Source organism: Heteronotia binoei, chromosome 14, assembly GCF_032191835.1.
Source record: "Heteronotia binoei isolate CCM8104 ecotype False Entrance Well chromosome 14, APGP_CSIRO_Hbin_v1, whole genome shotgun sequence".
NCBI lineage: Eukaryota > Metazoa > Chordata > Lepidosauria > Squamata > Gekkonidae > Heteronotia > Heteronotia binoei.
In genome coordinates this window covers 26934701-26957668 of record NC_083236.1, presented here as the reverse complement: position 1 = coordinate 26957668, position 22968 = coordinate 26934701, and the positions used below count along the sequence as shown (strand labels likewise).

General features: G+C 49.3%; 1 protein-coding gene across 1 annotated transcript in view; it reads right to left on the bottom strand.

Annotated features, from left to right (window-relative positions):
• The window catches only part of VAC14 (VAC14 component of PIKFYVE complex), a 167932-nt gene that overhangs the window by 116390 nt on the left and 28574 nt on the right, over positions 1-22968 (bottom strand). The window contains exon 13 of the mRNA XM_060254122.1: positions 2083-2239. Coding sequence (XP_060110105.1) covers positions 2083-2239 — 157 coding nt within the window. The remainder of the gene's footprint in view (positions 1-2082; positions 2240-22968) is intronic.

The window sequence follows — 22968 nt, the reverse complement described above, 5'->3', positions numbered from 1 at the left end:
GGCAGATAAAAGATCACCTTTCAAAAGCTCTCTTGGAAAGATCTGCACTTTCCTTCCAAAATGTTAACAAGGACAGCACCAATCACACCTCGGGGGGGGGGGGGGAGTAAGTTCTGCAACCTGGTGGTGACTGCAGGGAAAGTTATCTTGCGTCCCTGCTATACATCTTACAAAGAGAGTTGCTTTTGCAGGACCCAGCTGGATGTATTCCCTCTGCTACTTTGAATCCACCACTTTTAGGGCTTTAACAGCACTTTGAATCTGACCAGGAAACAAGCCACTGGTGTTCACAAAGCAGGGTTCCAGTCATCAGCATGAGCATAACATTTGCACAACCCAGTTTCCAGAATTTCTTCAAAGGCAGCCCCACATACAACATGCTCCAGAACTCCAACCTAGATTACCTCAAACAGTGAGGAGTGCAAGAGAACTCTCCAGCCGTAAGCCTCCTTTTGGGGGAAGCAAAGCCCCATGCAGGGCAGCTTGTGTACCTAGTCCCAAGTCAGCGTTACTACCCAAATCACAGCACCTTCAGCTTGATTCATTACGGTCGGTTGCCCACATCCAGACCTTCCATACTCAATGCTTCAGTTCAGGGTTTCCACCATGTCTTCTGTAGTTATAGAAAGGTGAGAGAGCACTGGATACCATCCACACAGTGATGGGATTTCACTCCAAGTCTCAGAATGACTCTTCACAACTATTTCATGTAGGTGTGAACAGCATTGGGGGAAGCAGGAGCCCAGAAGAACTGTTGTAAACACTATCTTTTAGGATCTGCCCTGCAGAAGGATCTGATGAACTAGGTTGCATTCTTCTTCCGATTACAAAACAGTGCCTCCCCGGAGAAAATCAGACAAATGGACCCAGCATACCCAAATACCTGGATGGCACGCACAGTAATCCCTCTTTCACCAAAGAAGGCATCTGCTATAGGAGTGATGAAAAATACCACAGGCATTGCAGGTACTCAACAACTTTTCATCTTCCCACAGAATCCTCTTCCTTAACAATCAGCAGGGCAAAGAGTAGTTTGCTCAGAAAGATGGATTACTGAAAGCTGCATTTTCCGAGCTTCAAAATTTGAGACCACTAGCAAGAAAACAGCTACTTTACAGCACATACAGGATTCTTTTTTTAAAAAAATCCATAAAGTAGCTTATTAAGATAGCAAAAAGATGACATCATATACAATGCTGGCTCATGTAACAACTCTGGACCTAGCCTATCACAGCATTTCATCCCTTAGAAAGGATTCCCCAAACTAGAAAGTAAAGGGTTCTTGCTAAAAAAAAAATAGAATGCATAATATCCTTAGACACTGGCTCAGAGAAAGCTATTTAGGAAATTTCTATGCCGTCTCTCCATGCCATCTGCCAAAGGTGGCTTACAAAACTCAAATCCTTTAAAGTTCATGCAGGCATTCCCTACAAATACAGTAATCAATTAACAACAATGTGATTGGTCTTTGCTGTAAAACTCTGGGCATTCAGTTTTCCTTACACTCTAAGACTGCTGGCAAATTTCTGATGAACTAGGTTGCATTGTTCTTCTGATTACAAAATAATGATGCCACCAAGTTCTTCCTTGTCCAGCTTCCCTCTGTGGCCACCAGGGCCAGCACCTTACTTTTAAGATCAAGTGGAATTTAAGAGCCCAGCAAGCAACAATATAATTGACAGTCAATATCATCCTGTCCATGCCAAGACACATCCTTGCAAACAGGAGAACAGTTTCCTTGCTTCAATTCCTATCCTCTACATCTCTCCAACCTTCTTCAAGTTTAATTTTGGGAGATAAAAAGACTGCTGTTCTGATGTACAAGCCAATCTTGAGTCTATTACATATTTGGACTGTTTATGTAGCTGAATGTCTGAACAGAGAGAAGGACTGTGTGCCTCCATGCTAGGTTCTCTCCTCCGTGGTAATGGTTGGTTTGTGCCAGAAACCATTTGCCTCTGGCTGATAAAACTCATTGTGGACCACTTTGCATCAAGAAAAAATTAAGACAAGCACTAGAAAGCTGCTTTTCATGCTAGATTTTTTTTTTGCCAGAAGAGTTGCCAAAGCAAGCGAACTCACCAGGGGAGCCAGCCTGGCCAGTTTTGGTTGGAGCAGGAACGTGAAGCTCCAGCTGCCCCAGCTGTGTTTCAGAGCCATCACATGGCCCTTGGCCTTCTGTCTGCCCTGCAGGAGAGGATGCAATCTCAGCCAAGACTTCAAGGTCCTTGAGGATCACCTGGAATAATAAAGAGGAACCAACATGCAATCAGCAATGAGAAAGTCAGGGAAGAGGATGAGTTAAGGAGGTGTCTTAAACTAATTCCAAGGGATGAGAGAAGGTCTCAGGAATAATCCTGACCATTCCTGTTAAGGTATCAGCAGATGCAACAGACCTTTGCTTGAACTGTGGCAGAGCAGACAACACAGGGTGAGATGGAGCAATGCCCCGATTAATAGGGAAGTTTTAGGTGTTCAACCAGTGACCAAGTTTTACTAAAAAGAACAATTTGTGCGTGAGGGCAATGCACAAAATCATCCACAGAATCATCTATCAACCGTCCCAGCCTGATATGAATCTAATTAGATAAAAAGTGGGTAACTGAATCAAATTTATTTATTTTTATTTCAGCTTATTGTTATTTTTAAAAAATAAATTCAGAGCTCATCTGAAACCTACAGAAGTGATAAATTCTACATGACATTTCAACAATCTATGTGAAAGGAAAAAAACAACAACATCATTTAGCTAACTTATATGCTGCCTTTCAACTTCACAGGGGTTTTCCATGTAGTGAACAAATATTATAAAAACAAATATTCAGTATTTTAAAATAATAAAATCTTCCACAAAAGACAATGAAAGCTGTTTATTTATGTTCATTTCTCTCCAGCAGGGACCCGAAGAGGTTTACATTGTTCTTTTCTCATCCATTTTACCTCCACAACAACCCTGTGAGGTAGGTTAGGCAGAGCATGTGCGACTGACTCCAGGCCACCCAGCAATCTTCCATGGCAGAGTGGGGATTCCAACCAGGGCCTGGCACTCTAACCATTACACCACACTGGCCCTCATAATATAAAAGGTCAGATTTGTGTTAATACTAACTGAATATGTATGACTACTGACCAGTGTAGACACTGTACTTTACAATTCCTAAAGGAAAACCATTTTGCCTCTTCCCCTTTACTTTTGCAAAATTCTGGACACCTGGCCCACCAAGAGTTTGGAGTTTTGGTGCCAGTCTTTAAGCAAATGATCGTGCTTAGCATTCTTGTCAGAACTCCAACCTGTTCTGTGATTGCCCCTCTAGCGTTCAGGCAGAAATAATTGTGTAGTGCATGACCAGAAGATGCAGCCTGTGCTCTTAGGTAGTACAATGGTTTTGTGCATCAATAAAAAAACATGAACTACAGTTTTAGATCCATTCTCTATAATTGGAATTTAAAACAAAAACAGGATTTGATTATCCCAGATTAAAATAAATCAATCCTGAATGGAGATCACTCAAGGATCTGGGATGGCAAGGATGATCCAAGCTGCAGTGATCGCTATTTTTAGCCCTGTGAGCTGCCATGGGTGCAAAGCATCCACACTGATGACCTCTGGAAGACTGAGCCTCCTGTATCTGCAGAAGCTCAAAGGTAAACACAGACGTTGTGCCTTCTGAGCACTCTGATGTAGCATCATGTAGCCCACTACACAGTCCGCTGCTTAGGGAAAAGTCTAGTGACAGAGGGATGCCACTGCACACATCTTCAGTTTTATATTAGTAGATGTTACTCAGGAGTAGGAAAGAGAAGGAATTGACATGGGGCTGTTGCTCTGGATTTTATCCCCACAAATGACATTTATCTGAATTTATTCATTTCCATTATTTATAGTCGGTCTTTCCCAATGAGACTCAAGGTGGATTATATGGTAAACTGGGGGTCCCCAACCTTTCTGAGTGTATTTTGGAATTTTGAGAAGCTGCCTCAGGAGGTGGAGCCTCCCAAAATAGTTCCCTCTTGGCATTGCAAAAGAATCTTAGAAGGAGAATAAAAAAAATGAAGGAAAGCCTGGGGTGATAAAATGAATGATAGCCTAAAGAGGGAATGGACCTTTAAGCCTGAATGCTTACCAGTTCTCCTGATCCTCCACTGGCAGCTACTGCTGCTGCATCCATGGAAAACCTTTTCATCTGAATGAGGGAAGACCCTAACAGGCCCTGCCCACTTTCTGAACAGCTTGGTAGGAGAGACTAAATAGCATGGGAGGCTGAACTGAGATCTTTACATGTGCTAAGCACCTGCTACTACCACTAAGCTAAAACCCTCCCCAAGAACCATGAAAGCAAAGTAAATGCTAACGAAGCATGTAAATTAGCTGCTGCTGACACAATTCAGCCATGGTGGTGAGTTCACCACTTCATCCAGTCCTTGCACATTGACCCAACAGCCACCCACATGTCTGGTTTCACCAACTTGCACAGTGGCAGCACACCCACCAGTAATGCTTCCCGTCACTATGAGCACATAAGGGTGATCCATGTAATGGAATACCAGTTCTGGCCCCAACCAAAAAAGTAATGTGGACGCAAGAGGGAAAACCAGCACACACAAAAATGAGAAACCTCATGAATGAAAGTTGCAAGGGGATTACAGGGAAAAGAAAAATAGGGATCCCCAGTATTTGGCCCATGGGCACTTACTACAGGCTGCCAGAATAGAGCTGGGTACATTACTGTAGAATCTTTTAAACAGGTGACTTGAGGCTTTCCCTTGAGAAAAAGGATGCTGGAAGAAGTGGATTCAAGAGCAAACATGAATAAGTCAGGGGATTCAACGGTCAAGCTGTCTGTTTCATGCTCAGAGCTATAAGGGAGGTGGCCAAGGATTTCGGCCTGGGATTTTGCCCTGCCCAACCTGGCTCACTTTTATCAGCTGCCAACACTGCACTATTCCATAGTGCTGTGAACAGACGGAAGACACAAACTGTAAGGTTACCCCCAGTGACTTACTCAGAACCCTCCTTCAAGTGTACATCTGCTCTAGCCAAGACTGAAATAAGAGCCAGTGCCAAGGGTGGGCAGCCAGTAACAACAGACCCAATATTTGCAGCATACCCCTCCCTGGCTGCTTCTGAAGGAGCGGTAGCAGCAACTCAAGGGGCAGTAGGACTGGTTTTCAATGCATACTGGTGTCCAGAAAATCCCACAAGGACAGGCTTCCAGATTACTTGATCCCTCTGGACCCTGAACACATGAAAACATGAAGCTGCCTTCTACTGAACCAGACCCTCGGTCCATCAAAATCAGTATTGTCTACTCAGACTGGGAGCGGCTCTCCGGGGGTCTCAAGCTGAGGTTTTTCATGCCTATTTGCCTGGACCCTTTTTAGTTGGAGATGCCGGGGATTGAACCTGGGACCTTCTGCTTCCCAAGCAGATGCTCTACCACTGAGCCACCGTCCCTCCCTCCCCTGCTTCAAGCCCTCTAATTCTGCAATGCAGGAACTGTGAAAGGGCAGATTTTGGAAAAGGGTACAGCTTTGACTCATGACAGAGCACCTGGGTGCCTTGCCAAAGGCCTCAGGTTCAATCCCCTGCACCTGCAGTTCAAAGAATCTGAGGAAAAGATCTTTTCCTGTCCGTGGCTCCGGAGAGCAGCTGCCCGTCCAAGTTGCCTGTACTGAGCAAGACTGAGTAAAAGGCAGATTCATATGAGCTTTAAACAGTACTAGCCTGTCACAGAGAGAGCCAATGGGGCAGCGGGGGAGGGGGGAGAGTGCTTTACATGCGCTCTGCATCTCTTCCCTGAACAAATTTCAGGCCGCTTCTCTCTCGCTCCCTCTCTTTTGTGCAGGCGAAAGAATGAAACTGGAAGGGTGTAAGAAAAGCAATATCCTGGCAGAGCACAAATGCCTAACGTTACCATGGCGACCGGCCAGGTGCCAGAAAGGAGCATCAGCCGAGTCCCCATCATTTGAGGGCAGCAGCCATTTGAGCTCCTGCTATTGGACACGAAAGCACCGAGGCCAATGAGGCGTTCCCCCCACCATGAATGAGGAGGCCTCCCCAGTGGGTAGGGGGCGCAACCGGAGAAGGGTGGCCAGCTTGCAAAGACGCTGCACAACCCGGGGTTAAGAGCTGGCAGAGCAGACACACTCTGGTGGAGAAGTGAGGCTGCTTTCAGGGATGAGGCTCAAAGTAATAATAAAACTGGATGAGGCTTCTTCCACTTCCACGCTGGGATAACAGAAGCCACACAGAAATGTTCCCAAGACTGAGCAAAAGGATACAAAGCTGTGCACATATTTTTTTAAAAAAAACACTTCTCCAGCTGCAGCACAAATCACACAAAACTGGGGAATTCGGTTTTAATCTTGTACCAGAAGTGTCTCACGGGAAAATGACGCAAAGGAGGAGATGGTACAAAGACCCCTGTCACTCTGGGCATCTCAGAAAACTCAGCTAGTAAACCTGCTTACAGATGTTTATCTTTAACAAGAGCTAGGAAGCGGCATTATTTTGATTAAAAGGTAAATGGTTTCACGTTGGGAAGCTATTTACTGCAATTTGCCAGTGGAAATATACGGCTAACCCTTCCATATGGCACCAGCCCAGCTAGAAAAGGAAGAAAATCATTTCGAGACTACAGTTTTCTGATAATGAGCATCTTCTGGCTTCCTTCACTTTCTCCTAGTATGCTTTGCAAAAAAACAAACAACAAAACAAGAGATTTCCTGCGCTATCCAGATCTAGGTCAATGCAATGAACATCATGTTCTAGTTGAATTAGTCAGATGTTCGCTTCACTTCCTGAAGAGGCCAACCTCTCCTTCACTGGGAGTCCCTTCCTGCAGCCACAAATGCCATGCCTTAACATTTCAGGAGTATGTCCTGCCAGCCTCCATAAGGACAAGAAGAGACAATGCTACCATTGGTTAACAGGCCTCATTACACATTTTTCAGGATCACACACTGCACACTTTTTTAAAAAACTAGCACTGGGTGTTGAAATCTGTATTTGGAGGCTAATTATAATTAGTGTATGGCAGTTTGTGCAGTACAGCCAGGAGATCCTAAGATTGCCTGGCAACCAGAAGTTCTAGGTCAGGGGTGTCAAACTCATTTGTTATGAGGGCTGGATCTGACATACATGAGACCTTGTCAGGCTGGGCCATATTGGGCTGGGCCATGTGCGTACCTATTTAAGAGTAGGTAACAGAGATATAAACTTTTTAAAGGACACAAACACGATTAAAGAATTAAAAAAAAATGCTTAAAACATTACCACTTGTTGGTCTTAAAGGTGCTTTCTTTGTATCTCTCCCATGGGATCCAGGGAACTGGGCAAAGGAAGCTCTGGCTCTTTCCCTCCCTCCCCAGGGGACCAGAAGGAAGAGGAGCGTCAGCCAATGGAGAAAATAAAAGCTTTGCTCTGTAGCTCCTGTGCGATTGAGCAAGCCTTGCAAAGCAAGCTGAGATGCAGAAGGAAGCGAGAGAGAGAGAGAGAGAAGGAAGCAGATGACAGTCAGTTGCTCAGGGGCCTGATAGGAGCCCTCCAGGGGACTGATTCGGCCTCCTGTTCTAGGTCTTTTAGCATTATGCACCACCAGGTGGGAAGCTAGACCTGTTTTTAAGGCAAGAAACGTTTCAGAGGTGGTTTGCCATTGCGTCCCTCTGTGTCACACCACTGGTATTTCTTAGAGGTTGCCCATCCAAATACTAGCCAGGGCTGACCCTGCTTAGCTTCCAAGATCTGACAAAATCAGGCTAGCCTGGGCTATCCAGGTCAGGGTACATTCTGAGGATCTTCTGCTGTGAGACCCCCAGTATTTACAGCAACACTGGAGAAATGGAGAGACCTAAGCCAGAGTTCCTGTGACATGGGGTGGGGCTTCCGTGCCCCATACAAAACTGCAGAAGCAGAATCATGTAAAAGCAGCAAATGCTTGCAACTGTGCAGAAGGTATACAGGTCATGTCTTTCAGTCTTTCTGATGCAGAACTAAGATTTGTTGGCTCACACAGTCTCAAAGGAGGAGCTTTGCACAGAGGTGTGCAGGAGGGAGCAAGGGACACACTATGCAGAATTAGACGACCGTGACTCCAGCAAATCATTGCTGCCTGCTTGAAATGTGCCCACTGAGAGCTCAAGGACACCATTTCATGTGAAATCTGGAACACAGCTAAGATGACAACATTCAGCAATATTTAAGCATTCAAGGTGCCTTACATAGATCTTTGTAATTTTTACAAACAACCTTATTAAGTAAGGCCCCTATTGTTGATGATGATCCAGTCCTAAGGCGAATTATCCCCTTATAAGCCCATAGAAGTCCAGGAGCATAGGATGCTATGACATCCCCCTTAACTTAAACCGAATTCAAGGCGCTTTGAAATTCCAAATTAACAAAATATTTTATTCAATCTAGAGGGGAAAGGTTGGGTGAAATTAGGGATAAAATTTCTGAAGTAACTCAGTACAGAACTCTGAAGTAAAGTAGGATAGGCATAGACTTTAGTTCATATGTTTCAGGCTATTGAGAGTTTTGTAAGCTTTTACCTGTGACTTAGAATCTTTGAGATGAGAGGCTTTTATTCCAGTGTTTCCCAAACACTCTAGTACAGTGGCTCCCAACCTTTTTGGCACCAGGGACCGGTTTTGTGGAAGACAATTTTTCCATGGACTGGTGGGGTTGCTGGGGCTTTTGATGCCCCAGGCTGCCCCCACACCCTGTCCCTGCCTCCTCATGAGGGTCTTTAAATGAGGGGTAGACGAAGGCTACTGCTGCACTGCCCCTTCTGCCCACCCAAGACTTAGGCGAATGAAAGAGGTAATGCTTTGGAGTGTAGCTGCGCTGCCTCTTTTGTCTACCTGGGACCTGGGTGGGCAAAAGGGGCAGTGTGGTGCCTCTCCCTCACTCCGTGGCCCAGTTGCTAACAGGCCACAGACCGGGACTAGTCCACGGCCCAGAGGTTGGGGACGCCTGCTCTAGTACACTTTCTTTGAGTATTCACTGAATCTTTTGGTTAGAAAGCTGGGACACTCTGTATAGTACCAAAACCCCTTCTCTTAACACACCAGTATTCTTAAGTTTTAACTAACTCCTAAGATTTCACAAGGTAGTCTCTAACCACACCAGACCAGGGAACTCTCCACTCCTCCCTGTTTTAACTGGGTAGGGAAATTTCTACACTCACTAGAAGATGAATCCCTTATTCTTTACCAGAATGGGAATCTTTGCCTAACTACCCACTCTTCCTTGCCAACTTTCCCCCAATTTTGTCTGTGTTAAACTGCTCTCAGACATAGCTGAAATCAGAATGAATCTTCCACAGCATCCAGTTCAAAAGTCTTACTCTGCTCAACTGATGCTAACCAATGAGATTCCTTGAAGCTGCCTGTCACTCAAGCCTCTCTGTTTCTATGAAGAATTATCCCATCACAGTTCCATATCTGTTTATACAACACTTCTAAGCTTTTAAAAGTGCAGACCATCACAGATGCAAACTCTGCTTAGGACAGCCTTGTGAAACCAAGAGACAGGGACTTCCTTTCAAGTGGGGACTTCCTAGTTCGCAGCATCTAATCCGCTCATCGATCACAAATCTGCATAATTCAAACCTGAGTGTATTTTCTATATTTTAAAACCCTGTGTAACTTTTAAAAAAAGATTTTAGTGCACAGAATCAGCAATTGAATACAACAGAGCCTGTTAGCAGGAAGAACTTTCCTCTTGCTTCTTTCACCTGCAACCTCCCCCAGCCAGGCTTCCTGTCCTCACTGAACCAAGCCTCTTCTGCTGCTCCCTGCCCCCTTCTCAGGCTCCATAAACACAATCAAGAGGCCCAAACAGAACAGTAAGCCCAAACTTCTGATTTTGGGTCACAACAGAGGTGGGAAGTCCCACGGCGCAAAAATGAGAAAAGCCTCAACTGTAGAAAAACCCCACTGCAAGCCTAGTGTGTGAATCAGCTTACAAACCGCTCTTCACTTAAGAGGAAGAAGAAAGAGGCATTCAGGCTTATAAACACTCCGTACAACACCACAGGAGGCAGGCACAAAGTAAAAAGGAGGTAAGGGAGTAAAGGGAAAACCTGCTGGGGACATAAAGAAAATCCCTGCTCCTGAAAGCTGCAGAACTGGATGACTTTGGCTCCTTTACTCCCAAAAAGTGCTTATCTTCAGGCCTGAATGAGAAGAGCACATGGCCCTCATTAAAAGAAAAAATCTGAATAGTAATTCCACAGCAGTTTTAACTTCATTCATTCCCCACCCACTCGCATTCTGCTGATGCTCTCTCTAGTGCCTGGCATTTGCCGAGGTATTACTAGAGGGCTGGCTGCGTGGTCGGAAACACAGCATGAAAATACGGAGAGGCGTCAAAACACTTCGCTGCTTCCTTCTTGGCACATCTGCCTCTGCTACACACAGCGAGGCCTGCGTATCTGAGTCCAGATACATGGGAGTGGTCAGTAGGTGGCTGGACAGTCCTTCTCGTCACACTTTCCTCCCCTTTCCTTTTAATTCTTATCACCAAGCTGTGCAGACAAAAGCCATGAGACCACTCATTTGTAAGGGGATAGGTGGGCCAGCTAGAGCAATGGATCTGTACCAGGGGTGACCAAACTTGATTAACATAAGAGCCACATAGAATAAATGTCAGATGTTTGAGAGCCACAAGTCAGGGAGGGAGGGAAGAAAGGTGGAAAGAAAGCAAATAGATGGGGGGAGAGAGGTGAAAGAAAGCTACTTGAAATGCAAGCCGCCAGCTGGCTTGACTTGGAAAAGTGATCTACCTTCTCCAAGCTGGCCAATGGGGTTGGAGGTTTTGGTAAAAAAGGTAAAAGGTAGTCCCCTGTGCAAGCACCAGTCGTTTCAGACTATGGGGTGATGTCACATCATGATGTTTTCGTGGCAGACTTTTTTACAGGGTGGTTTGCCATTGCCTTTCCCTAGTCATCTACACTTTCCCCCCCAGCAAGCTGGGTACTCATTTGACCGACCTCGGAAGGATGGAAGGCTGAGTCAACCTTGAGCCAGCTACCTGAAACCAGCTTCCACCGGGATCGAACTCAGGTCATGAGCAGAGCTTAGGGCTGCAGTACTGCAGCTTTACTACTCTGCGCCACAGAGCTGCTTTGAGAGCCACATGTGTAAAATGTGATCAATATGTGTAAAAGAGCCACATGTAGCTCCTGAGCCACAGTTTGGCCATCCCTGATCTGTACAGTAGCCAGGGTTCTATTTACTTCACAACTTTTACAGAGCCCTGTCACTGCTCCCTTCAAGACTCTAAGCCCAGGATGTCTAAGGGAGCATGTGCTCCCATATGATGCCCCCTGCATTGTTTTAAGACCTGTCAATCAAAGCTAAGCACAAGCTGGGAGTGAGGGCTTTTTAGTGGTTGAAGACACTCTCCCACTTCCAGCTTAGCTGTTGCCTCCTTTTGAAGACGGAAGAAGGACTTATTCTGCCAGGCCTTCTGTTCAAAACTGCAGTTCTGAATTTTATCTTTCTACTGCTCAGTCTCTTCTATTAAGTTCTACATTCATTGCCATTGTTTTGAAAATATTTAAAAGTAGAGTTGACATAGCACAGCGTTTAGACTGCTGGACCAAGACCTGGGACAACAGCTCTGAGCCTTGTAAGATCTCCAGGTGACTCCTGGGCCCCTCACAGTCTTTCAACCTAACCTTTATTATTTATTAATGTATTAAAAACATTCATACCCTCCCTTTCCTCATGGGTCAAGGCAGCTTCCTCACAAAGTAGTTGTGAGAATAAAGCGGAGGAGGTGAAAACGACGTGACAAGCTGCGTCAGGTCCCGTTAAGGGAGAGAGCGGACAAATATAAACTAAATTTAAAAGTCTAGCACAACAGCGAGTGAAGAAATAAAGAGCTAAAATTGGAACATGTTTATCATCTTAAAGACCTAAATCCCCACTATCCAGAGCAAAGGCTTAATAAATCAGCTCTTGTGCCTCCCCCTTTCAGAACACCAGACAGCCCCTCTCTTGAGCGAAAGGTCACTTGTGAAAGATTTTACTATGAAGCAGAGTGATGCAGAGCCCAGACTGGAGTTGTTACCTAACAACTTTTACTCCCCCATCCCTTTTGCTACATCATCTGGCTCCTCTCTCTTCCATTCAGGCATCATCTGCTGCTGGCTAACTTATCTTCCTGACCACGTTCTGCTATCACCATGGATTTCCTCAGCTAAGGCTACCCACCAGAATTTCTCACTAGGCTTGTTCTGGTCTCGGAGCCCGTCTTCCCCCAGTGCTTCTGTCCAATTTCACACAAGCTGCCACAGGGCTACGACTTGCCCCGCCTCTTTCCCGTGGCAAGCAAGAGCCTCTGAAAACTGGTTTCTGCTTGCCACAAGAAAGAGGCGGGGCAAGTTGCAGCCCCATGGCAGCTTGTGTGAAATTGAACAGAAGTGCCAGCTGGGGGGCGGGGCGGCGGAGAGGGTTCCAAGATTGGAACAAGCCTAGTGAGAAATCGGTCTTTCAGTTTAAAGGCTGGCAAAGTTTTGACTGAATAGAATAAAACCAAAAAGATTCAGAAGTAAAAACCTCTCCCCATCAGTTTAAAAAAACAAACAAACAAAACACTGGAAATTTGGGGTAGCCCTACAAAAACCTCCTGTGGAATATGTGTACATATGGCCCATGATGGGCTTTAAGATTGGCTGATCAATGTCGGTTGGTAGTCCCTGGTCCAAAAGAGGTATGTTTGACCTTGACGAGGGCCAGGGCCTTTTCAGCTGTGGCCCTGACCTGGTGGAATGAGCTCCCAATACAGACTTACTACAGTTCCACAGGGCCTGTAAAATGGAGCTCTTCCGCCAGGCTTTTAGGTAAGGCCATGACAGGATCAGCCTCTCCTGCTGCAATTGGCTCAGACCTGTTTTTAACGGCTCATGGATTATATGAACTGAACTGGAATTAGAATGTTAATGAGCAGATTTCTGGACATATCACCATCTTGCTTTTTTAAACTGTTTATTGCCCATTGTTTTTAAAGAATTTTTTATATTTTTATGTTCTATTATATATTCTATATATATTCCCCCATCCATCCCCCCTTTGGAATTAGTGGATACTTTTAAAACCAAGGGTTTACACATTCAGCATGGAGAATATAACAATGGAAAACAATCTACAGCATTAGAGAATCGTAATTCCTATTTGTTAAGAACAGGACCATCTAATACTGCCCGTTCATCAACGCTAGTATTGTTTGCTCAGACTGGCAGCAGCTCTCTAAGTTCTTAGGCAGAGGTCTTCCATATCACCTACTGCCTCATTCTTTTAATTGGAGATATCAGGGATTCAACCTGGGACCTTCTGCATGCCAAGCAGATGCTGTACAAGCTAAGGCCCCTCCCCAACTTCTATTGTTAAAGCAGAAAAACAAGTTTAGGTTTGATGAACTATTCCACCACCACCACCCCAAAAAAATTCAGTTTTCTCCAAGAACAGAGGAAAAGATTTTGCCCCATGGCTTTAAAAATGTTCCGAAAATCTTGCATCTCTAGTTGTACCTCTTTGGCCAGGACACTGTACCTGGGGTTATCCTTGCTGCCACCCTGCAAGGGGGATTAGGCTGAGAGAAGAGCTTCCCCCAAACCCACCAGAGGGAATGGAAATTTGAATTCCAAATTTTTACCCTAGCTGCCACCTCCACAACAGATTCCTGTGCAAACCCAAACCCTGCCCCAGCTTTCAAGCCTTGGACCCGGAACTACAGACCCTCCCTTTCTCCTCAAATTCTGGACTGAACCTTCGGCTGCCTGACTCTGGACTGGCTAGTAGATCATCCTCTTACACACGGTCTTACTTGTTTATGTTGCATTTGAGCAACCTGAAAACCCCAAGAAGAGTAAAAGCACCAGGTTCTGCCCTGAATGCAACACCCTGATCTATTCCATCCCTCTCTGCCTCCGGTGGGCAAGTTGTGGGGAGGGGGGCAGCCCACAAGTCAGCCTGAGCTTCCCCCTGCTTCTCTGCTTTCTTCTGCAGACACAGAGATGGCAGCAGGCAGAAAGTTAAAGGAAGAGAGCGGGTCTCTGGCTTGTTTCCAATATTCGGGCAGATGCGTGACACAGAAAAGCTGCAAATGTCTTCCCTTTGAAAAAAAGAAAAGGAGCTGCTCCTTACCTCTGACTTCCTTTCAGGGACAAAGAGTACAATTAGTGGTATTTGAAGAAGTGTAAATGCACATGAAAGCTTATACCCAGAATTAAACTTCGCTGGTCTTAAAGATGCCACTGGACTCAGACTTCGTTCTATGAGTGAAAAAGGTTTCCCTACACTTGGAGGCAATGAGACATGTGTACGCCATCCCCCTCCCTTTCAGTTCTACCCCCTGCAAAGCTGGGTAGGGCAGGGGAGGGGGAAGCATTCCAGATGCTGCTTGGAAAGGGAATTTATTGGGGGAGGGGGAACTTTTGAAACACTGGCTCCAAAAACCATGAGGAGGGAATGGGAAGGCTACAGTACGAGACTACAGCCCCGTTTGACTCTGCACGGTACCTGCAAAAAGGCAAAAGGCTGTCCCAGGGCGATCATGTCCCGTGCTGACTGGAAAGGAGGCCACATAATTGCTGCTGCAGAAAGGGAGATATTTTGGTACAGATTCTAAGAGCAGCTGGGGGACCCACAGCTGTGTCAGCAGATCTGAAGAGGCAGCTGTCAGCTCAGATGCCCCCTTGTGGCGACTGTCAGCCAGGACGCTCGCTGTCCCCTGGCTGAAGGGCAGTTTAGGAAGCCAAGCACATCCCAGAGGGAAGGAACACAGCTATTCATCTCACAGGAAGGCTGCCTGGGCTGTGACCTGAATGCAACAGCGGGCAATGAGCTCTCTCCTTGACATGTCAGAGAGCTCCTTTAATTTATTTTTTTCTTTTAATACACAGCCCAAGAGAGAGGGGAGTGGGAAGAAACCCAGGGAAGATGGTGCCCTGGCCAAGAATGCAGTCCCCACTTTCTGGCAGACCCCCAAGTGAGTGTGCAGTGTGAAAAGTAAACCTGCTCCAGGCGCCCCCCCCCCTCCAAAGAGACCCCAATCAATCATCTTGTGACAATTTAACTGCCCTTTTTTCCTAGGGGAGAAAGGGAATGGTGACCTTTGCCCTTTGGTCTCTCAACCAGACAATTTCACAGCCACCAGGGCTGGGGTTTTTAAAAAACACATTTCTGCTTCAGATCAGTTCTGTGCAGAGGATGCCCAAGAGCAGCAACAGCAGTTTTATCTCCCCCCACCTCTTCAATATCCTTGTTTCTTAACATGAATGCCTTGGAGCCCAAAAGGCAATGGCTCACAAACAGAGGGATGCCCCCCACCAGATACACCTCCCTGAAATTTAAAGGCCATGCACAAGAGAGCCAGCATCCTCCCATTCATCTCCCACCACTTTGTACAAATTTTCCCGGCAGACTGCACTCACTCTCCTTCTCTCACCCACCCCCACACCCGTTCCAATCATATTCTTTTTCAAGAAAACCAGTAAAAGCAGCGTTGAGTGTTTCACAGAAGCTGCAAAGGAATCTTTTCCTACGCAGAAAGATAGAAATCTTCACTACTGTGGTGAGTCATTCTGGACTTCATCTGGATTCCAGTCGTAACACTCCCAAGTATCCTTGCACCAGCTACAGGTAGGGTGGCCAGACCGTCCCGGTCTCCCGGGACATTCCCGGATCTGGCCACCCAATCCCGGATCCCGGGCTCCCTATACCGGGACCATTAAAGGTCCCGGTTTAGGCAGCCCAGGAGCCGGTGGGCCGCGGGCGGGGAAGGCGGGGAGTGAGGGAGGGAGCGTCCCTGCGCCTGCGCAGGGCCCCTGCGCACGCGCAGGGACGCTCCCTCCCTCACTCCCCGCCTTCCCCGCCCGCGCGCGGGGCCGGCAGCGGTGGGGGAGGCCTCTCCGCGGCCTCCGCTGGTCGCTGGGGGCCTTCCAGAGTGTCTGGAAGGCCCCCAGCGACCAGCGGAGGCCGCGGGGAGGCCGCGGAGCACCCGGCGCTGGTCCGGGAAGGCCTTCCAGAGCCTCTGGAAGGCCTTCCCGGGCCAGCGCCGGCCAGCGAAGGCCTCCCCGCGGCCTCCGCTGGTCGCTGGGGGCCTTCCAGAGTGTCTGGAAGGCCCCCAGCGACCAGCGGAGGCCGCGGGGAGGCCGCGGAGCACCCGGCGCTGGTCCGGGAAGGCCTTCCAGAGCCTCTGGAAGGCCTTCCCGGGCCAGCGCCGGCCAGCGAAGGCCTCCCCGCGGCCTCCGCTGGTCGCTGGGGGCCTTCCAGAGTGTCTGGAAGGCCCCCAGCGACCAGCGGAGGCCGCGGGGAGGCCGTGGAGCACCCGGCGCTGGTCCGGGAAGGCCTTCCAGAGCCTCTGGAAGGCCTTCCCGGGCCAGCGCCGGCCAGCGAAGGCCTCCCCGCGGCCTCCGCTGGTCGCTGGGGGCCTTCCAGAGTGTCTGGAAGGCCCCCAGCGACCAGCGGAGGCCGCGGGGAGGCCGCGGAGCACCCGGCGCTGGTCCGGGAAGGCCTTCCAGAGGCTCTGGAAGGCCTTCCCGGACCAGCGCCGGCCAGCGAAGGCCTCCCCGCGGCCTCCGCTGGTCGCTGGGGGCCTTCCAGAGTGTCTGGAAGGCCCCCAGCGACCAGCGGAGGCCGCGGGGAGGCCGCGGAGCACCCGGCGCTGGTCCGGGAAGGCCTTCCAGAGCCTCTGGAAGGCCTTCCCGGACCAGCGCCGGCCAGCGAAGGCCTCCCCGCGGCCTCCGCTGGTCGCTGGGGGCCTTCCAGAGTGTCTGGAAGGCCCCCAGCGACCAGCGGAGGCCGCGGGGAGGCCGCGGAGCACCCGGCGCTGGTCCGGGAAGGCCTTCCAGAGCCTCTGGAAGGCCTTCCCGGACCAGCGCCGGCCAGCGAAGGCCTCCCCGCGGCCTCCGCTGGTCGCTGGGGGCCTTCCAGACACTCTGGAAGGCCCCCAGCGACCAGCGGAGGCCGCGGGGAGGCCGCGGAGCACCCGGCGCTGGTCCGGGAAGGCCTTCCAGAGCCTCTGGAAGGCCTTCCCGGACCAGCGCCGGCCAGCGAAGGCCTCCCCGCGGCCTCCGCTGGTCGCTGGGGGCCTTCCAGAGTGTCTGGAAGGCCCCCAGCGACCAGCGGAGGCCGCGGGGAGGCCGCGGAGCACCCGGCGCTGGTCCGGGAAGGCCTTCCAGAGCCTCTGGAAGGCCTTCCCGGGCCAGCGCCGGCCAAGGAAGGCCTCTCCGACGCCTCCCTGGCCTCGCCGCCGCCCCCGCCGCTGGACTCGCCGCCGCCGCTGGACTCGCCGCCGCCGCCCGACCCGCCGCCGCCGCCCGACTCGCCGCCGACCGCCACCGCAGGTAAGGGGGCCGAAAGCGGGGGGGGGCGGCCTTCCTTTCTTCCCTCCCTCTTCCCTTCTTTCCTTTCTTCCTCCCTTCCTTCCCTCCCTTCCTTCCCTTCCCTTCCTTCCTTCCCTCCCTCCCTCCTCCCTTCCTTCCTTTCTTTCTTCCTTCCCTCCCTTCCTTCCTTCCTTCCTTCCTCCCTTCCCTCCTCCCTTCCCTCCTCCCTTCCCTTCCCTTCCCTCCTCCCTTCCCTCCTCCCTTCCTTCCCTCCCTCCTCCCCTCCCTCCTCCCTCCCTTCCTTTCTTTCTTCCTTCCCTCCCTTCCCTTCCTTCCTTCCTTCCTTCCTTCCTTCCTTCCTTCCTTCCTTCCTTCCTCCCCTCCCTTCCCTTCCCTTCCCTTCCATTCCCTCCTCCCTTCCCTCCTCCCTTCCTTCCCTCCTTATGTTCTTATGTGGCGCAGAGTGTTGGACTGGAGGGGCCACTGGCCTGATGCAACAGGGCTTCTCTTATGTGACACAGAGTGTTGGACTGGATGGGCCACTGGCCTGATCCAACAGGGCTTCTGTTATGTTCTTATGTGACGCAGAGTGTTGGACTGGATGGGCCACTGGCCTGATCCAACAGGGCTTCTGTTATGTTCTTATGTGACGCAGAGTGTTGGACTGGATGGGCCACTGGCCTGATCCAACAGGGCTTCTGTTATGTTCTTATGTGACGCAGAGTGTTGGACTGGATGGGCCACTGGCCTGATCCAACAGGGCTTCTCTTATGTTCTTATGTGACGCAGAGTGTTGGACTGGATGGGCCACTGGCCTGATCCAACAGGGCTTCTGTTATGTTCTTATGTGACGCAGAGTGTTGGACTGGATGGGCCACTGGCCTGATCCAACAGGGCTTCTCTTATGTTCTTATGTGACGCAGAGTGTTGGACTGGATGGGCCACTGGCCTGATCCAACAGGGCTTCTCTTATGTTCTTATGTGACGCAGAGTGTTGGACTGGATGGGCCACTGGCCTGATCCAACAGGGCTTCTCTTATGTTCTTATGTGACGCAGAGTGTTGGACTGGATGGGCCACTGGCCTGATCCAACAGGGCTTCTGTTATGTTCTTATGTGACAATACTGACTTTGGTGGACCCAAGCACTGATTCAGTGTAAGGGAGCTTTGTGTTTGTGACTGGAGTGGACAATACTGACTTTGGTGGACCCAAGCACTGATTCAGTGTAAGGGAGCTTTGTGTTTGTGTCTTCTGGTGCAATTTTGTTCTCAGATCCTGTATTTACTTCATCAGTATATGGGATAAGGCACTTTCTCAACTGTGCTGCATAATGCAGCCTATTTATTTTGTCCTGTTGGCTCTGTTGGCTCTATCTGCGCCACCTTCATCACTTTCGGGGTGTGGATCCCCCAGTGGGGTGGGCTCCCGACTCCCTCTGCCGGCTGTTTCTGATAGCCCTGCGCCCCCTCTTTCATTTGATATGTGTCCCGTGCGGGTGCCACCCTCCTGCCGGGAGATGCCGCAAAATGAGCCCCCTTGAGGCTTATGGCGGCAGGGCTCGGGGGAAGCAAGCTAGACTGCTGTTCTTTTGAGGGGTTATAGAGTGTTTCGAGCCCCTCCCTGTGGCATCGGTCCCATCGTTGTGGGACCCAGGGGGCCGGCGCAGCGGCCCGCTGAAGCAGCCTGTCAGTCACTTCCGCATCTCGACCTGTGTTATTAGTGACAGGCTGCTTCGGCAGGCTGCTGCGCCGGCCCCCTGGGTCCCACGACGATGGGACCAATGCCACAGGGAGGGGCTCGAAACACTCTATAACCCCTCAAAAGAACAGCAGTCTAGCTTGCTTCCCCCGAGCCCTGCCGCCATAAGCCTCAAGGGGGCTCATTTTGCGGCATCTCCCGGCAGGAGGGTGGCACCCGCACGGGACACATATCAAATGAAAGAGGGGGCGCAGGGCTATCAGAAACAGCCGGCGGAGGGAGTCGGGAGCCCACCCCACTGGGGGATCCACACCCCGAAAGTGATGAAGGTGGCGCAGATAGAGCCAACAGAGCCAACAGGACAAAATAAATAGGCTGCATTATGCAGCACAGTTGAGAAAGTGCCTTATCCCATATACTGATGAAGTATATACAGGATTTGAGAACAAAATTGTTTCCGGCGGTGATATTTGGGGGATTTTTGGGGACGTCACAGGAAGTGCTGTGAAGTCACTTCCTGTTTCCGGCAGTGGCATTTGGGGGAAATGATGCCATTTGGGGGAAATGATGTCACAGGAAGTGATGTCACTTCCTGCTTCCGGCAGGTGGCGCGGGGGAAATGATGTCACAGGAAGTGATGTCACTTCCCGTTTCCGGCAGGTGGCACGGGGGAAATGATGTCACAGGAAGTGATGTCACTTCCTGTTTCCGGCGGTGGTATGACGTCGCCGGAAGTGACGTCGCCGGAAGTGACGTCACTTCCTGTTTCCGGCGGCGCGCGCGCACTCCTGCCTTCCCCCCCCCAAGGTGTCCCTGGCTGGCCTTCAGACATTATGGCCACCCTAGCTACAGGTGAACATGTCTGGTCATCACAACTGTAGAGGAAAGCTCATATGTTTAAGAGGGCAGGCTCCTATACACACATGCACAATTATGGGTCATGGGCAACGTTCCCTCTAAGCTGTGGAGTCTTGGGAGCAAAAATTCTACTTTGTGAGCTACTGGCAATAAAGTTGTGAGCTACTGAATAAATTAGTGTGCTCTGGGGTCATCCTTCCTGAGCAGTCTGAGCTAAGACAAAAAAACCCCTGTGAGCTAACTCACATGAACACGATGTAGAGGGAACACTGGACATGGGAACTATTCCCTTCCTCCTTCATACCATGCCTGACATATCTTTTGGGAATGCAGAACTTTGGGGGAGATGAGCACAAGAGTTCTAGATCCCTGAAGCAATCATCCTGCCAAAGGGAAACAATTAAGCTGCTAGCATTTACCCAGGTAGAAAATTAAACCATGGCACCATAGAACTTAAGCCCCTGGATGCACCAGGGAGGTGCATACCGCAGAAGGAGAAGAATGCAAACAGTAAAGTACTTTATAAGACAAGGTTTTACACACTCAGAATGTGAAGATTTTGTACACAAGACAGCTCTACAGCATTGCATGATGACTATTCTTGTGTATTTCTACAGCAGGGGCCCCCAACCCCCAGTCTGCGGACCACTACTGGTCCGTGGCCTGTTGGCAACCGGGCCACAGTCTCCTCCCCCGCCCGGCCTTTAAAGAGCCTGGGAAGGTGATGCTTCGCCCCTTCCCTGGACTTAAAATCGTAAAAAATGGAGGGTGCTGGAGGTGTCACGGGAGGGGTAGCGAGGCTGTGCGGGGGAGGGGTGGCGAGGCTGCGCGGTGGGGGGGTGGAGCAGTGAGGCTGCGTGGCCGCGGGAGGGGGAGCCAAATTTGGTGCCCTCACCCTGCTGGTCCCCGGTGCCGCAAAGGTTGGGGACCACTGTTCTACAGTATACACAACCACTGCTTTCTTTCTTTTTTGAGCAGGAATGTTCAGGAACGCAGTTTCGACTGGCTTGGTGTCAGGGGTGTGGTCTAATATGCAAATGAGTTCCTGCTGGGCTTTTCTACTAAAAAGCCTTGTACATGACATATTCTCAAGAACACATTTGTTTAAACGAAACTATCCGATGGGCTACCATCATACACATATTCACACACTTCTGAATAGTTCAGTTTTCAATGTTATAAAATTGTAGCTCAATAGCCAAATACGCTGCTACCCATATTAGTTATTGTACAAACAGTCTCGAAAATGCCTGGTTTTCTACCTTCCACTCCCCCCCCTCTACTTTTCAGAGGGCAAAAATGAAGATATACATGGTAAGGCAGCATACGGTGCGGTAGTTTGCAGCTCTCACAACTTTTAGTACTGGATGGTTGTATATGATATTTTGCTTGATATGGAAGTATCACACAGATTTCCCTTCTCCCTCGAATTCCTGTTTCCTCCCATAACAGAAAGTCCCCATGGCTTCTAAATTTACGGACCTCTCAAAGTCCAGTCTAAGACTGACTCAGCTCCACAGCAACTCAAGACAAGCACGGGATTGGCTGTCCCTGTCTGCCCCACTTGCTCCAAGAGGCAGCAGCACAAGTGGGGAGGGAACATGTGTTCCCTTTCCCATCCATGCTGCCCAGAAGCCAGACAGGGAGACAGTGGGCTGGATCCTACTCCTATCCTACCACTCCACTGAGCAAAGCTTACTTATTAAAGTATTTCTACCCCGCCTTTCCTTTTGGATCAAATCTGAAGCCTTGCTTCAACTTAAACATCCTTTCCACTGGACAAAGAACCACTGACATTGGAGGAAGGCTACCTGGAGGATGGTTGGGTGCGCCCTACTACTTGGGTGTAAGCCCCACCTCTTGCCTACTTCCCTACGGCACCTGCTGCCAATTTGGCACTCCAAGCAACTGCTTGTGCGGTGAACCCCCCCCCCCCCCCCCCGCATCAGGGGCAACATCATTTATGAGTTGGTGGTGGTGGGACAAACAGTACAGTGACCATTGGACTTCCTGTGAGAGGAGAAATCTGAGTTTGATCTTATGCACAATGAGGTCCTGGTGTGGTTGTATAAGCCATAGTAAGAAGTTCAAGTGAAGGTATGCCCAGGGAACCTGTGCTAATTTTACTAGGTCCTCCAGGTATTCTGGACCTTCAACCTCACAACTTTCACTTGAAAAAGAAGCTAGTGCCCTATGTTGTGTCATATGTGACCTCCAGGTATTGGAAGCTGCACATCCTTTGTCCATTTGACTCGTAGTCCTTGAGACTATGCAAGGCTTTTTTTGTAGCAGGTACTCCTAATGTAGCCAGTCCTCCAAGAGCTTACAGTAGGCTCTGTACTAACAGCCCAGTACACTCTTAGAGGATTGGCTACATAAGAGGGGTGTGGCCTAATATGAAAAGGAGTTCCTGCTACAAAAAAGCTCTGAGACTATGGCTGTTGTATCGATGTCCATAAGACCCTTATCTCAGTTCTCAGACATGGATTTTACAAGGAGAGAGCCCAGGTGGCTTCCCTGCTATCTTGAGAGACATTGTCAATGCTTCCAAGACCTTGGCTAAGTCACAAAGCATAGAAACAAGGTGGATATGCTCAGTATGAAAAGCGGCATTTCCCATTGGTAAACCAGAGGCATCTGGTATATGCTTGAAGAACTAGAAGAAGATAGGCACATATCAGGTCTATGGATGAGCAGCTTGACAGATGCACTTCCTCTTCTGTAGAAATCAGATGAGCAAATTGATATTTAAGATAGCTTTCCAACTCCCAGTTCACCTAATGACAATCCTGGCAATCTACCCAGCTATCATACTTTCTTCACAGCTTTAGTAGGAATGGATTTTTCCCTTTGCACTCACACCATCAAACACACTGAATACATGAAGCTGCCTTATACTGAGCCAGACAACTGGTCTATCACGGTCAGTATTGTCTACTCTGACTGGCAGCAGTTCTCCAGGGTCTCAGGTTGAGGTCTTTCACATTACCTCTTACTTAGTTCTTTTAAGTGGAGGTGCTAAGGATTGGACTTGGGATACTCTACATGCAAAGAGATGCTCTGCCACTAAGCCAC